Genomic DNA, 14,067 nt, shown 5'->3' with positions numbered 1-14,067 from the left:
GCAAAAAGAAGTCTGATTGTATAGAAGTCAATGAGAAAATGAGCCTACTTCTCACTTGATTTATTACCTCAGTAAACATTGTAAACATGAGTTTATGGTCTCAATCGCTAGTTTCAATACTTCTTCAATACAGCATGATGTTCATTTAGTAAATTATGGTCCCATTTAGAGTCAGATAGACCATAAAGCAGGGGATGCTTTAGGGCGTGACTACCTTGTGATTGACAGGTCAGCGTTGTCCGGTCTGGGAGTTGTCCATGTTTTCGTCTTTCAACTTTAACCCTTTCACAATGTGTTTTCAGTTCATTAAAGTTAATTGTAACAATTTGGTCGAGTTCAGTTGTGCTGAGCTCCACCCTCTCGTGTCACTTGTGGTTCCAAAAAAACAATATTATGACAGACAAAAACCAAGATGGCGACGGCCAAAGTCGAAGCTTCAAAATCTTAGTCCACAAACCAATAGGTGACATCACGGTGAATACGTGCACTTCTTATATACAGTCTAACAGCTGCAACTCAACTCAGCTTTTTGTTTGTTACACAGCAGACAAGCTCTATTTGTATTCTAGTTGTTTGCACTTTGAAAGGCAGAGGAGGAATTACATATCGAGCAGCTGTATTCCTTGAAGAAAAATGATCCTCTAACAGAAATGGGAAGTTATCTGCATTCCTTAGATAGTGAATATTTTGGAGAATTAATATGTTGTCTAAACAAATAGCAAACCAAATATGTACTCCCACTCTTCCTCAGTAAGCATCTGTGAACCTGTGCATCCCAGCCACAATTTTACCACAGGAAATTATGTGAGTGGGGTGACCGCCACACAGTGAATGAGTTCATTTCTCAAGTCTGTCAAATGACCTGGAGTATACAACACCTTGATTGGCACAACCATGGACCATTTGTTCAGTTTCATGAAAACCTCCATTAAAATAAATGACCGTATCTGCCAGGCAGACTCTTGATGTAAATATTGACACATTCTCCACGTCGCTCATTTCCTGTCCTATGAATGGTTCACATGTTCAGCTGGTGTTTGATCCTACCTCCAAACATCCTCCTAGAGTTTCTGTTTACCTAGAAACTTAAAAGGGCTGACTGAAAATAGATGGTTTGGAACAGATAGGTGTATGGAAAATAAATACAAATCAGTAGGTGACTCTTGACATTGTGGTGCAGCATAAATCATTTTACAAATGAGGGGCAGTGAGCTGTATCATTTGGAAGTTTCTCCATCATTGTTCAACTGAAGCACATGAACGTCAACAGATCTGGTAGCTGATTTAATGCTAGAATGACTTTTAAGCATTTAAAGCGACTGTATGTAAGCTTTTACACATATAATCCAGTGCGTGAACAGGTTGTAACCTAACCTAAAAAATTAGACCTTCTGTGACTTTCTGGGTTTCCTCTATCAGCCTGTAGACTGCTTTTAATGTGAAGAATGCGGGATGTTTTTTCCAGGAAAATCCAACAGATGTGATGCCATGCATGCTCCGCTACAGGGCCAACAGCGTGCAACCATAGCTAACGTTCGGTTAGAAATGGAGTCCGCCAACGCCAACAAATGACCAGCTCCCACTAAAACTCAAACTCCAACACAAACTCCACAGAGGCACAAAATAAGTTATATCTAGTGAAGCCCATCTGGCAAAACAGGAATGTGACCGACGGGGAAAACTAGTGTTGCAGGAGTATAGCAGAGCCAGTGCGAAGAGTGTGTGTGCACGTGGGAAGTGAGTGGTGAAGCAAGAGAGAGAGAGCGGCAGCGAGTGTGTGAGAAAATGAGTGAGTGGCAGAGCAGAAGAGAGTTTAGCTTTGAGAATATCAAGTGAATGTTCAGTGGAAGTTGCAGTTTGTGCAGAAATAAATGCTGCAGCTACTCAAGACCAACAGAGGTTTCCCGTGTTATCCACTCCGGCCCATGAGATCAAAACTACAGTGCTTTCTGACCATGGTCGAGAGGCTAAGGCAGGAAAAGTTGACACTAGGATCAACATCGGCCGGGCCTTCGGTTCATGGAGGGACCTTCGTTTGATAAGTTAACATTACTGCCAAGCATGTGAAATATATAGTGATATTGTGATTTTAGCTGCTAATGTTGCTAACATTAATCAACATGATGCCTGTCAATCACGTTCAGTCTCGTGTGTGTCGCCTCACTGTTTTGACCGATGCTCGCTCGCGTCTACGTAGTGCAAGCACAAGCGCGAGCAACAGGACGCTGACTGTCGTTGACTTAACAGCCACAGGTTTCATTACTGTTAACAAGCAATTTCTGAATCTTACATAGAGCCCCTTTAAAATACATTTCCCGAGATGCAATCACAGAAAGGTTGAAGTCTGACCCAGAAATGAGTGAAAGCTATAGGAAAGTGTCAGGGTGGAAGCATGAGAATGGAGGTGATCCACTTTTCCATTTCAAGCTACTAATATAGCAGAGCAATTTAATATTCCCAGTAATATCAGCAGCTTCTAACGCGAGGTCGGAGACTTGCCGGGTTTCCTGTGTACCGGCTTTCATGCCCAAATAAATAAACCTCAGGCCGGTGGCTGCCGGTGCGACCCACATTAGTCCGCTGCTGCCTTTGGCCCGACACCAAGCTGCAGGAGCTCCACCACAGACCCACTGACATAGAGCAGCCGTGCGGGTTGCGTTGTGCAAACTGCTGGCGCGGAGACATATCAGACGAGCATGATGCAGTTCTTTTATAAGTTGACGCAGTGTAATATGGTTTAGGATTTATGAAAACATACGGTATCATCATGATGAGTATAGACACTGCATCTGGCTGGTGTTTTAACAAATATGAGAACAAAGTCTCCTCATAAAATAAATCTAAAAAGCAGCAGAATGTACTGTTTTTCCATCGATCCATTCTGGGTTTCCATTACAATGATTTCCTCTGGAAAGATTCTTCACACTTGACAATATACTTTCAAAGATTTTGGCACCTTATATCACATTCAACCCACGCCAACGTAAATACTCTGAGAGGCACGGGCTATCTAAAACCAGATGTTCCCAAAACGCAACAGCCAACTGGGCACTGATTAACAGGCCGTTAACCCTCTGAGCCAACAAAAGGACCTCCGGGGATTCAAACCAAGTCTCTAGTCTCTGGGGCAGCAGCGCAAAACAAGACTAGTACCACCAGCTATCACACACAACTACACGACGCTGTCAAGACATCTGCATGGAGTTAGTAAGTGGTTAGTTTGTTACTACAGAAACAACATGACGTGGATTTATTTATAGAGCATTAATTGCTTTTGGCAACATTAACTGTAACACCAGAACTTCACCAGCCTATAAAAGTTGTAAAACTACTACTACTATTGATTAATGAGCAGGTATTTTCTAAACGATCTGACAGTTACTCAACCGATTGCTTTAATTATTCATTTTGATGAGACATTTTAATATCAACTACACCCTAAGTATCTGTTGCTACTGACATAATAGTCTCAGTCGATGCCAACAGACTGGCTCACATCTGAAAATAGGATTCGGACAGAGTAAGATCTGTCGACATATCATGAAGGAATGAATCCCTGACCAAACTATAACACCAAACTATAATCATCTGATTCTTGGACCAATTGTAATGAATCAAGATATCTTACAAAAAAAACAACAGAGATGTGTGAAACATAACCTCCTCCAGTGTTGGCAGAGAAACAGTAAATACCTGGGATTGCTGGACGTCCCAGGAGGGTTTTCAAACTCGGAGAAATTGGTTCTTGTAAATAGGATAATTCCATTTAATTGGTTTTATACAATGGTCGTGGAATTTACTAATTTTATAGGAAATGTGTCCATTAAAATCCTGTAACATGACACTCCATATAAAGCTTGGGTCAACTGTTTAACACACTCACAATCAACATTGGAGGAATGAATGTGAAGGAGGTCACAGAAACCAATGAAAAGTTATAATACAACTCCACTGATTTATGAGCTGTTTTAACCAGTGGCTTTGTTTTAGGTAAATTTACAGTTTGGTTCAATCTCACCGCTCTCATGAACCATATTCTTAGCAGCAAACAGTTTTCTTTAGAGACTGTCCTCCCAAGACAAACAACAGCATCAATTATTTCAAGAAATGCCCCAAAACTACATAGCTTTATATTCAAGTGGCAACGCCCTCTGGCGGTTGTAGGAATTATCAGTCTTGTCCGTTGATAGCAAATGAGGAAGCTGGGTGACATTATTATAGAGCGACAAAGTCTGCATAGGGAAGAGGTCATGGTGGTTGGAGGTGTCAACAAAACTTTGGACTTTCCTGCATTGTAATGTATTGCAATCAACTTTGGTTTCTTGTACTGTAACCATCCATGGAACCTTAACTAAGCACTTATTTTAACCCAGACCATGATCTTTCCCTAACCCTAACCAAGTTGTTTCTGTGGCTAAACCCAACCAAACCTTCACCATAACATTGTCACATCATAAAACTAATTAAATTAACAGTAATTTAATGTTGTAACAATGTTGGGAAAAAGATAAATGAGATCATCCTGTTGATATGGGCGTCAGATCACAAAACGTGTCGTTCTGGAGGGTAGGGCAGTTACAGACAATGTATCTAGTCATTTTAGAGTGGTGCTTTATGCAAATGTATATATATATTTATTATTGGAAATCAATTAACAACACAAAACAATGACAAATATTGTCCAGAAACCCCCACAGGTACTGCATTTAGCATAAAAAATATGCTCCAATCATAACATGGCAAACACAAACCCAACAGGCAACAACAGCTGTCAGTGTGTCAGTGTGCTGACTTGACTATGACTTGCCCGAAAAACGGCATGTGATTATCATAAAGTGGGCATGTCTGTAAAGGGGAGACTTGTGGGTACCCATAGAACACATTTTCATTCACATATCTTGAGGTCAGAGGTCAAGGGACCCCTTTGAAAATCACTGAGCCAGTTTTTCCTCGCCAAAATTTAGCGTAAGTTTGGAGCGTTATTTAGCCTGCTTCGCGACAAGCTAGTATGACATGGTTGGTACCAATGGATTCTAGTTTCATATAATGCCAGTATCTTCACTCTAGCTTTAAAACGAATTTGCCGTAACGTGTTATTATTGCTTTAACTTTGACAGCCCTAATAATAAGACCTGGATACGGTGACACCACTCAGCCTTGCTTTCAATTTTACCCAGTGGCAACTCGCGGTATTGCAGCAAAAAATCCCCCTGCGCCAAAAAGCATTTTCATCATAGACCACCATTATAAAAGAGACGTCTGTAAAACTGCTGACAGGACACCTCAAACTGCAAACAAGGATAATTATGACTCTTTCTATTATGACTTTTTGATACAGTACATGAAGGTATTACATTTGTAAACCTGAGAAAAGCGATTTTAAAATCTGTGACGTCACCACAATGTAAAGTCTATGGGCCGAGCGAGAAACACTACTGTGCATATTCAAGAAACTGTATACGGTGATATTATGTAAGAACTGGGTGTCTGTCAGCTAGTTCTGGAGTTCTCCTGCTCTAGTGGCCAAACTACCATTAAATCAATGAATATTAAGGTGGGCGAAAATAAACGCTATCAGTTAACTCAGTGGTGAAACAGAGCTAAGCACAGCTTCCTAAATTTCCTTTGGGAAGTGGCCATGACTTAATTGCTACCATGCACTTTGAGGTTTACCCATGAAGAAACTAATGGACTTGGCATCTGCTTCATTTATTATCAGGACACCTCATCCAGTATTCCTGTTTACTTAATCCACCCAGAATCTGGCAAACTGTAGTTTTTGCCTTAATGGAACATACATTTGTTTTTTTTAGAGGGCCTCCAGTAATAGGTTGTTTTTTATATGTATGTCAGTAATTAATTTTCATTTTCATTTTCAGTGCACTCTTGCACACATCATCCCTGCATGGAGTGGCCACAGTGAACTTCTTAAAATGAGGAAATTCTAAGTTAAGAAATAAACTTGTGTTGACATATCCTGCTGGAATAGTTCTTATGAGGACAAATCTGGGTGATGTATGCAAGTAGGACAATGTTCTCTCAGGGAAAAAATAGTGTTTAGGCCAAATAGTAGTTTCTGGCTCCCGCTGTTTAGACATGTCGTCTATATGAGATGGCACCACTCAAAGTTATCTGGATGGGATCGTTGGTCCAACAGCCCCAGGATTCCACAAACAGATGACTGAAATGCAGCCTCCTTCTCATGTGTCTGCCAAAACATCTCCCACCACAGCCAGCATCGCGTCTCTCTCCGCAGACTCCAGCTACAAGGTCAGTGTCTCCCTCACTGTGGCGTCAGGCCAAAACTTGTTTCCAACGAATTCCAAAATCAAACCAAATATTTACAATAGAGATTTCCTCTCCTCCATGTCTTAGTTTTGTGTTATTTACCAAATGTCTAAATCGAAGATTGATTCATTTCTCAACTTCTTAAAAAATTCCACGCTCTCAGACCTCAGTATTAACCTCGGGGTGATGCAGCATAACAGAAAAGGAGTGAATAAAGCTTCATTGTTGAAGAAAACTCTTCATGGTGACAACACACACAGTATTCTATTGAAACGTTGGTCAACACACTGTGTGTTTAAACAATGTGGTTACAGTCCACAGTATGCTGAGCTCAAAACTTAATCATATATCCATCTCAACTGTAGCATTGCATCACTTCTATTTAAAGGGGGGGTTTTGAAGAAAAAAAAAACATGCTTTTGGTGCCTTTTATGCACTCTCTGCCTCTCTCTTTCTTTGCTCCTGCCTAGATGTGTTACTGGTATAGTGATTTCACCGGCAATTGACCACAGTTCTGGCAGAGCACCAACAACTCTCCAGTCGCTGGAAACTTGACTGTGAAAAGATAGCATCAACTTTCATTTCTGCTTCCAGGGAGACACACACGGCACCTCTGTAGACCTGAGGGGGGACAACAGATCCTTCAGTAAAGCCACTGAGCTCTGCTTTTCCTGTCTCTTACCATGATACTGGGTCAAGATGTGAGGTTGTGATGTCATTCACACAGGCAGCCATTCATTCACTTATTCAAATATTACTGCTCCTTAAAGGAGAAAAATATATGTGCACATAAAAAATAAACTTTAAAAAGCAGCAGTCTCAAAGTTTCCAGTTGCTGTTGGAACGGGTCAAAGTATAACCAACAATTAGAGAGCCATTATTATACTGCAAAGCTACATGTAGACAGACAGAAGGTCTGATTCATACATCAGCAAGTGAGGATGCATGCAGTGCACACACACTGAAACAATAACACTAAACACATTTCACTCACCTAACTGCTGGCTGCAGATCCAGAGCAGGAGGAAGCAGTAGTACTCCATATGTTTGCCGGTGCAAGTGTGCATGTGTGTGCATGTGTGTGTGTGTGTGTGAGTGATGATTGCTGTGAGTGTGTATGTGGTGGGCTGAGGCAAAGAGAGCCAGTGGCGGGCACAGTTAAAGATCCCACTCTGATTGACTCTGAGTCTAAGTTAAAGCGCTGCCTATATCTTGGGGAAGTAGGAGGGGACTGTAGGAGGAGAAGAAGAAGAAGAAGAAGGAGGTTCACTCTGACAGCAGGCAGGAATACTCACAACACCCACACACTCATTCAACTCACGTTGACTCTCTAATGGATCATCTTTAGGTAAAGTTTTTTGTAGTGGATACTTCTGTGGTGGAATGTAACCAAGTACAATTACTCAAGTACTATACTACAATTTTAACATACCTATACTTTACCAGAGTATTTGCATTTTATGCTACATTCTACTTTGACTTCACGACATTTCAGAAGGAAATATTCTCCTTTTTACTCCACTACATTTATGTGACAATTATAGATACTAGTTAAATCTTTACATAAACAACATGATATGCTTATATGACACGACACAGTACTATACTACTAATTAACCCATTAGTATATAAAGTATCTAAAATTGGCTCCACATTGACAAACTACAAGATTAAAAAGCTCTTCCATGGAGGGCTGTCCTGGACTAAAGAAATTCTTAGTCGACTAACACTCATAGTATTTTGTTGACTAATCGATTAGCTGATTTTATCTACAGATCTGTAAAACTGAGTTTCTCCACAAAAAATCATACTAAATTTAAATACCAAATACCAATTTAAATCTTGTGTTTACCAGAGATGTGCTCTTAAGTTTCCTAGAAATAAGCCAATCAACATGAAAAGGCATTAAAATGATTAATCGACTTAAGAAAGCTTAGTTGACTAAGACCAAAATGACTCATAAGTCAACTAATCGAGGGGGCAGCCCTACTTAAATGTTGGGCTAGGCAATATATCGATATTATATCGATATCGTGATATGAGACTAGATATCGTCTTCAATTTTGGATATCAAAATATTGCACAAGTGTCTTTTCCTGGTTTTAAATGCTGCATTACAGTAAAGTGATGTCACTTTCTGAACTTAACCAGACTGTTCTAGCTGTTCTGTTATTTGCCTTTACACACTTCGTCATTATATCCACATTACAGATGATTATTTATAAAAAATCTCATTGTGTAAATATTTTTGTGAGCACCAATAGTCAACCTTACAATGTCGTCTCAACATTGATATTGAGGTATTTGTAAAAAATATTGTGGTATTTGATTTTCTCCATATCGTCCAGCCCTACTTAAATGTATTCATTAGTGATAAAAAGAGAATAATTCCATATTCTATAATAATATACAACTTTGAAAGGATCCATTAATGAGTAATTTTACTTTTGATACTTTAAGTACATTTTGCTGATAATACTAATGTACTTTTACTTAAGTGACATTTTGAAATCAGGACTATTTTTAAACCATGGTATTTCTATTTTACTTAAGTAAAAAATCTGAGTACTTCTTCCACCACTGGAATTTTATGAAGACAGGCATTTTAAGGGAATGACGTTTTGAGCGGTTCAGGTGTGAAGTAATTAAAAGAACCAATCTTTTCACTAAAAGATCAAAATAAACATGTCGTTACTGTGGAACAAATGTAATAAAAATTGTTGAATCAGAGCCAGGTTGTAAACTTTATTTGTAGACATACATGGATTTCCTGAAAGAAATGAGGTCATTTCACAGATAAGTCTGATTTATTTTATGTATGTTTTATTTATGTATTTTTACAGCTTGGAGGACAGCAGGGATTCTCTTGATAGAGAATTAATTTAAATAATGAACCAAAAAAACATTTCCAAAGATATTTCAACAGTAGATCAGTGACTTTTCAAACGTCTTCTGTCAGACTCTAGCTATGCACCACTAATGCTATCATCATGGCACGACCACAAACCAGCCGTTGTATTAACAGTGGAACGCAAATGTGGGGTTTGTATGTTACCTCATACCCTCGCAACTGAACCATCCAGTCCTAACTACAGAATGTATAATGACCCACTTATGTAATAAGACACAGTTTGTGTACATTAGCTCTCCTGAAATCCATTTGTGGTCACCTGGTCGATCTCCAATTCACTACTTAACCACTGTGTGCCACATAAACGCGCATCTTTTCTTTTCTTAACACTGGCCTCATTCTCACTTTGGTTTGGAAAATGATTTTTACACTGGCAGTGACTGAGACTATTGAATAAAATACATTAACACCTGCATAATAAACCACTTATAGAGTAGCCATGTACAGAAATGGATGGTGGATGGTGCACATGATTTTTTTTTCATGCTCATTTAACTCATTTAATTATTTTGTGTGTATTGTATCAATGTGAAGAGTAGAAAAAGAAGAGTGCTTTTATTACTAGTAATGGTACTATTTGTCATATCGCCGATATTGTTGTGATCTATTTTATGGACATATTCATTAATGTTTTCTTCCATTCTGTAAGGCATGTTGGACTGTGTAATTAAGGTGCTACATGAATAAAATACAACTTAAAGCTGCTAAAAAGCATCTTTTCATACCAACAAAGGATCAAATGACTATGTTTATTGTGAAAGGTGTCGCTAGTAAATCTTGCAACTCACTTGCCCAAGCGGACAAGTGGAAAAAAATAATTAAACACATTGTTTTTTCCGGAGCTGATGATGGAAGGAGTGAACAATCTTGTTTCCTTTTCATCTCTGTTGAGAGTTGCACATGTGCAGTACTGATCGGGCACTCGCAAGAAATTGGCAGTGGGTAAAGACTAAATTTGTGAGCTGGAGCGCAAGCAAACATTTAATGTTTCCTGGAAACGGGAGTTTAGTTGGGTGGCGATAGAGGATGTGGGCAAACCTCAGGATTATTTTGTTATTTGATAACCGCTAATAAACAAAACAATATGTATAGGGGCAAGTGCAAATTTACTTTGGGCAAGTAGATTTCTGAACCCTGATAGGAGCTACAAGAGTAAAATACAACTAAACTGAATTTCAGTTTGGTGGGACTAATTTATGGAGACCAATATTTTGGTGTTGTCTCCATTAGTAGATGAGCTTCATAATCACATAACGTTCCAGTTTAGCCATCATTATCCCGATCTTGATGTTGGTGAAGTTGGGGAAGATGGTGACTCGGTTGATACTGGGTGGTTTATTAATGGTTGGCTGACGACAAGACTGGTGTACTTTATTGGATAAACTATACAAGGTGTTGTGTGTTGGATTTGAAAATAACAGAATGACAGGATAATATATTGAAGGAGCCAAGAGGTGAGGCAGTGATTGATGAACGAAGGAGTTAGGGAGTACGATTAAAGTATTGTAGCCTTCAGAAATAGGCATCCTGTACATCTTTCCCCGAGTACCACACATACAGTATTCTGAGCAGACAGGCAGCCAAACAGCCCAAGTGAGACTGGGAAGCGCCTGTGAAACTCATCATGTAGATAAATCTATGTTACACATCCAGATCTGATATCCATCCTGTGAGCAGCTGTCTATCTGGAAATCTTTCAAACTGATAAATAGACATCTTTGGCTCTAACAGACACTTCCTCTTGGTTTGCAATCAAACCCCCCCCCCCTTTTTTTTTCTTTTCAACACAGAGTAACCTCAGTTCACACAAATCAAGCCAGTGTTTGTGCTTTAACAACTTAGGATAACCACGCCTTCAGAAACTTAAAAATAATCAAGACTTGCTTTCATTAAGGGTGCTTAAAAGCTCATTGCCTTCTTCATCACTTCTCCTCAGTGGCCTGGTGGCCCCCTTGTTTCTTTCAAGTCAGGAAATGAAGCTTTCATAGCCATACCACGGGGGACGTAAATATCAATGGGCAGCGTTCTTGAAATGAGTTACTGCAATAGGTGTGTGAAAGTAAGTGATACTCCGTGGTTGAATACATTACAAATGTCTGCATTTGACGTTAGTACTTTTTCTCTGTCTTGACCTATAAAAGCATCAACATGACACTGACATTATGTTGTGCTTCCTGCTGACATTATATCGTTTTAAGGCCAAAGTCTAAAGGGTATACTACATCACGAGCACACAGTGATTTCCTCAAGCAGACTAACAACAAAGAAACGTTGAAAGGCAGCATTCTTGAACTCTATCGGAATAAAACATTCCCAAATTGGAGGGGAAATTAAGAAGTTATAGAGGTTTGGCAGTCATTATAAAGTTCTCCATAAACATGAAAAGTTTCATAACAAGGACTGTTTCCTCCAGTATTGTGGGTACCATCTCATCGCTCAAGAATCTCCTACTGTCAGCTTGTAAGACAAATGAGAGATCGGAGAGGAACCTACAATTAAGATCTGCTGAATGAAGGCACTGTGCCAGTGCAGTTAAGGAGTCCAGCTCTATTTGTCAGTGTTTCAAGACCTGAGGGGGGTGGTGGGCAAATCTCCCCAATGCTTTGCTGTTAACCTACATTTCCATGTAGATATTCAGAGTTAGGGGGTCCAGAGGTGATCTAATCGCAGTGTGAATAATTGGGTTTTGAAATCTTATTCTTTTTCCCTCCTCAAGTCCATAAAAGCCACACAGAGTCCCATAAGTGCAGCATGAAATGAATACTGAACGGGAGCTGCACTTACCTCACCTTTCAGGGCCCTCACCGACACCATACCACAACTGCAAGCAATTACCTCAATCACCCTAGGATTATCTGTTTGTGTGCGATGTATGGACTGTCTCCTCAGGCTAGGACGAGAGCTTTAACCAGACACAGGACAAGTAAAGACGTAAAGAGGAAAATAGCCGACCCTCAGCAGAGTTCAGGCTGGGTGCGTGCCTCATGTTGAAACCCACCATCTATCACCCGTCATAATGTTGTCATGCTTCAGACCTCCAAGCCTGGTCTCTGGGGCTTTTATTCAACTGCTTCTGCTTTGCTTCTTTCTGAGGCATCATTACTTAAGCATTAGTTCAGCAGCCAAGGTAGGAGATGAATGATGCAGGTTTTTTGGAGGGCCATGCCAGTTCTTAAAGTCATGCCAATTGTGAAAGCTACTATATTTAAATCTGACTGTTTTCACAAACGTTCTCCAATTTGATTCAGTGTTTCTGCAATTTTATTCATGACTGAGTGGAAAAGCCTTTTGACAGTTAAGGGCACAAAGTTCGTCACTGAAACACAAGCTCTTTATATTTTTTTCTATCTTCTCTTTAAAGATGCATTGATTGATCTGTGGCCAGAAGGGGGCAGGAAAAACAAATACGCAGCAAATGCACAGTTCTTCCCAACGCTTTACTGCTAACCAAAACTGTCATGCAGACATTTAGCTCACTGTCAGTAAGGGGGGATGTAACTCCAAAAACACAAGTGTGCTCCGCTCTCAGATCTCTCTCTGCCTCCGAGGATGGACTTCCCCATAAGTGCATGGGATCTAAAGCACCAAAACAATGCAAAGGAGTGTTCACCCTTTGACTGAAAAAGATGAACCAACTGTGAGGTAGATTCAGACACTCAGATCTGGGCGTGAAGCCTCCCCCATCTACTGACACAGGAAGGTCCATGTGCGGTCTTTATGTCCGTAGCCCCGTATCCTGTCAGCTCTCTGAGATATTTCTTGGAAACTGTTCTTCAAACATTCAACTGTACATGCTGAAGCTTATTGCCCGTGGAGATGTTACTTTCCACAAATCACAGCCAAGTAAGGCAGGAGCAGGACGAAACAATGAATGGTTTTTAAAGCAGCAGAGCACACACTCAGAGTCCTCCAAGGAGCTTTTTGAAACAGGCTTCTGTTCCAGCAGCTCGTTTTTGGCCCCGTATCCTCTTCTGTGAGGACAGCAGGGAGAGATTACGGCACCGTTCCAGCAAGTAGCCCTGCTGAAAGCATTAACCTGGAGAAAGTGTTGGAAGGTCATCCGCAGGAAGCTCTCTGTCAGGCATTATGTGCTGTAGAATACATGAACCAAACAAGACCCCATCTATTATATAAAATGGAATGCTTTGACAGATCGAACGTGCTAAATTAAGAGCATATCTATGATTGCATTGCATGCAGCGGTGTTGTGGTTGTAGTGCTTAACAAGCCACCCAGCTGCAGCGATAAGGCGATGCACAAACCATCACCAACCAAAATCCATCATTTATCACCAGCGGCAGTATATGCACAAAACAGACAACTGAGTCCCCAGTTCACCCATCCGGGAGAGTTACTGTAGCAGCCACAATGCTGCGTGTATTGTCATGGACACATGGAGCCACTTTCCCAGCAGAAACCTCCACCGCATCATTTAGTTTAGCTGCGAGGTTGTCAGCCATGTGTCCGACCGACCGCATGTGTGTGACAATGGTAAGTATTACGTTTTCAGTAACGTTATAGCTGTGAACGTAGCAGTGCAGTGTGTGTACAGTTTATTTGTTGGTGAGTAAATGCTACAACTCCTCAAGACCCAAGCCAACTTCCTGTGTCTTCCAAAACCCGCTCAGACTCACTTAAGGTGGGCTGTTAAGGTGGACCAGCTATTCTCCTTCAAGGGACAAGCGGCTCCTCTGAGTTTTGCTCTGCTTTTTATTTAAGTTTTAATATTTCTTTTAACCGTTTAACCGATAGCATTAATCTGTCAAAATTCTTAATGTCGGTTAACGGTTAAGCGGTTAATTATTAACATCCCTACCTTTAACAAAGGTTAACATTTCTGTATTCTTATGTACACGTATTGTAACTAA

At 40.3% G+C, this 14,067-nt stretch overlaps 1 protein-coding gene across 1 annotated transcript in view; it reads right to left on the bottom strand.

The window, feature by feature from the left end:
* Positions 1-7,445, bottom strand: part of itga11a (integrin, alpha 11a) — a 69,937-nt gene extending 62,492 nt beyond the window's left edge. Inside the window, exon 1 of the mRNA XM_037760248.1 lies at positions 7,283-7,445. Within this exon, the coding sequence (XP_037616176.1) occupies positions 7,283-7,355 (73 nt within the window). The 5' untranslated portion in view covers positions 7,356-7,445. The remainder of the gene's footprint in view (positions 1-7,282) is intronic.
* Positions 7,446-14,067: the final 6,622 nt, after the last annotated feature.

Source organism: Sebastes umbrosus, chromosome 2 (genome assembly GCF_015220745.1).
Source record: "Sebastes umbrosus isolate fSebUmb1 chromosome 2, fSebUmb1.pri, whole genome shotgun sequence".
In the NCBI taxonomy this organism is placed as follows: Eukaryota; Metazoa; Chordata; class Actinopteri; order Perciformes; family Sebastidae; genus Sebastes; species Sebastes umbrosus.
The sequence above is the reverse complement of the archived record's forward strand: the minus strand, read 5'-3'. Positions and strand labels throughout refer to the sequence as shown.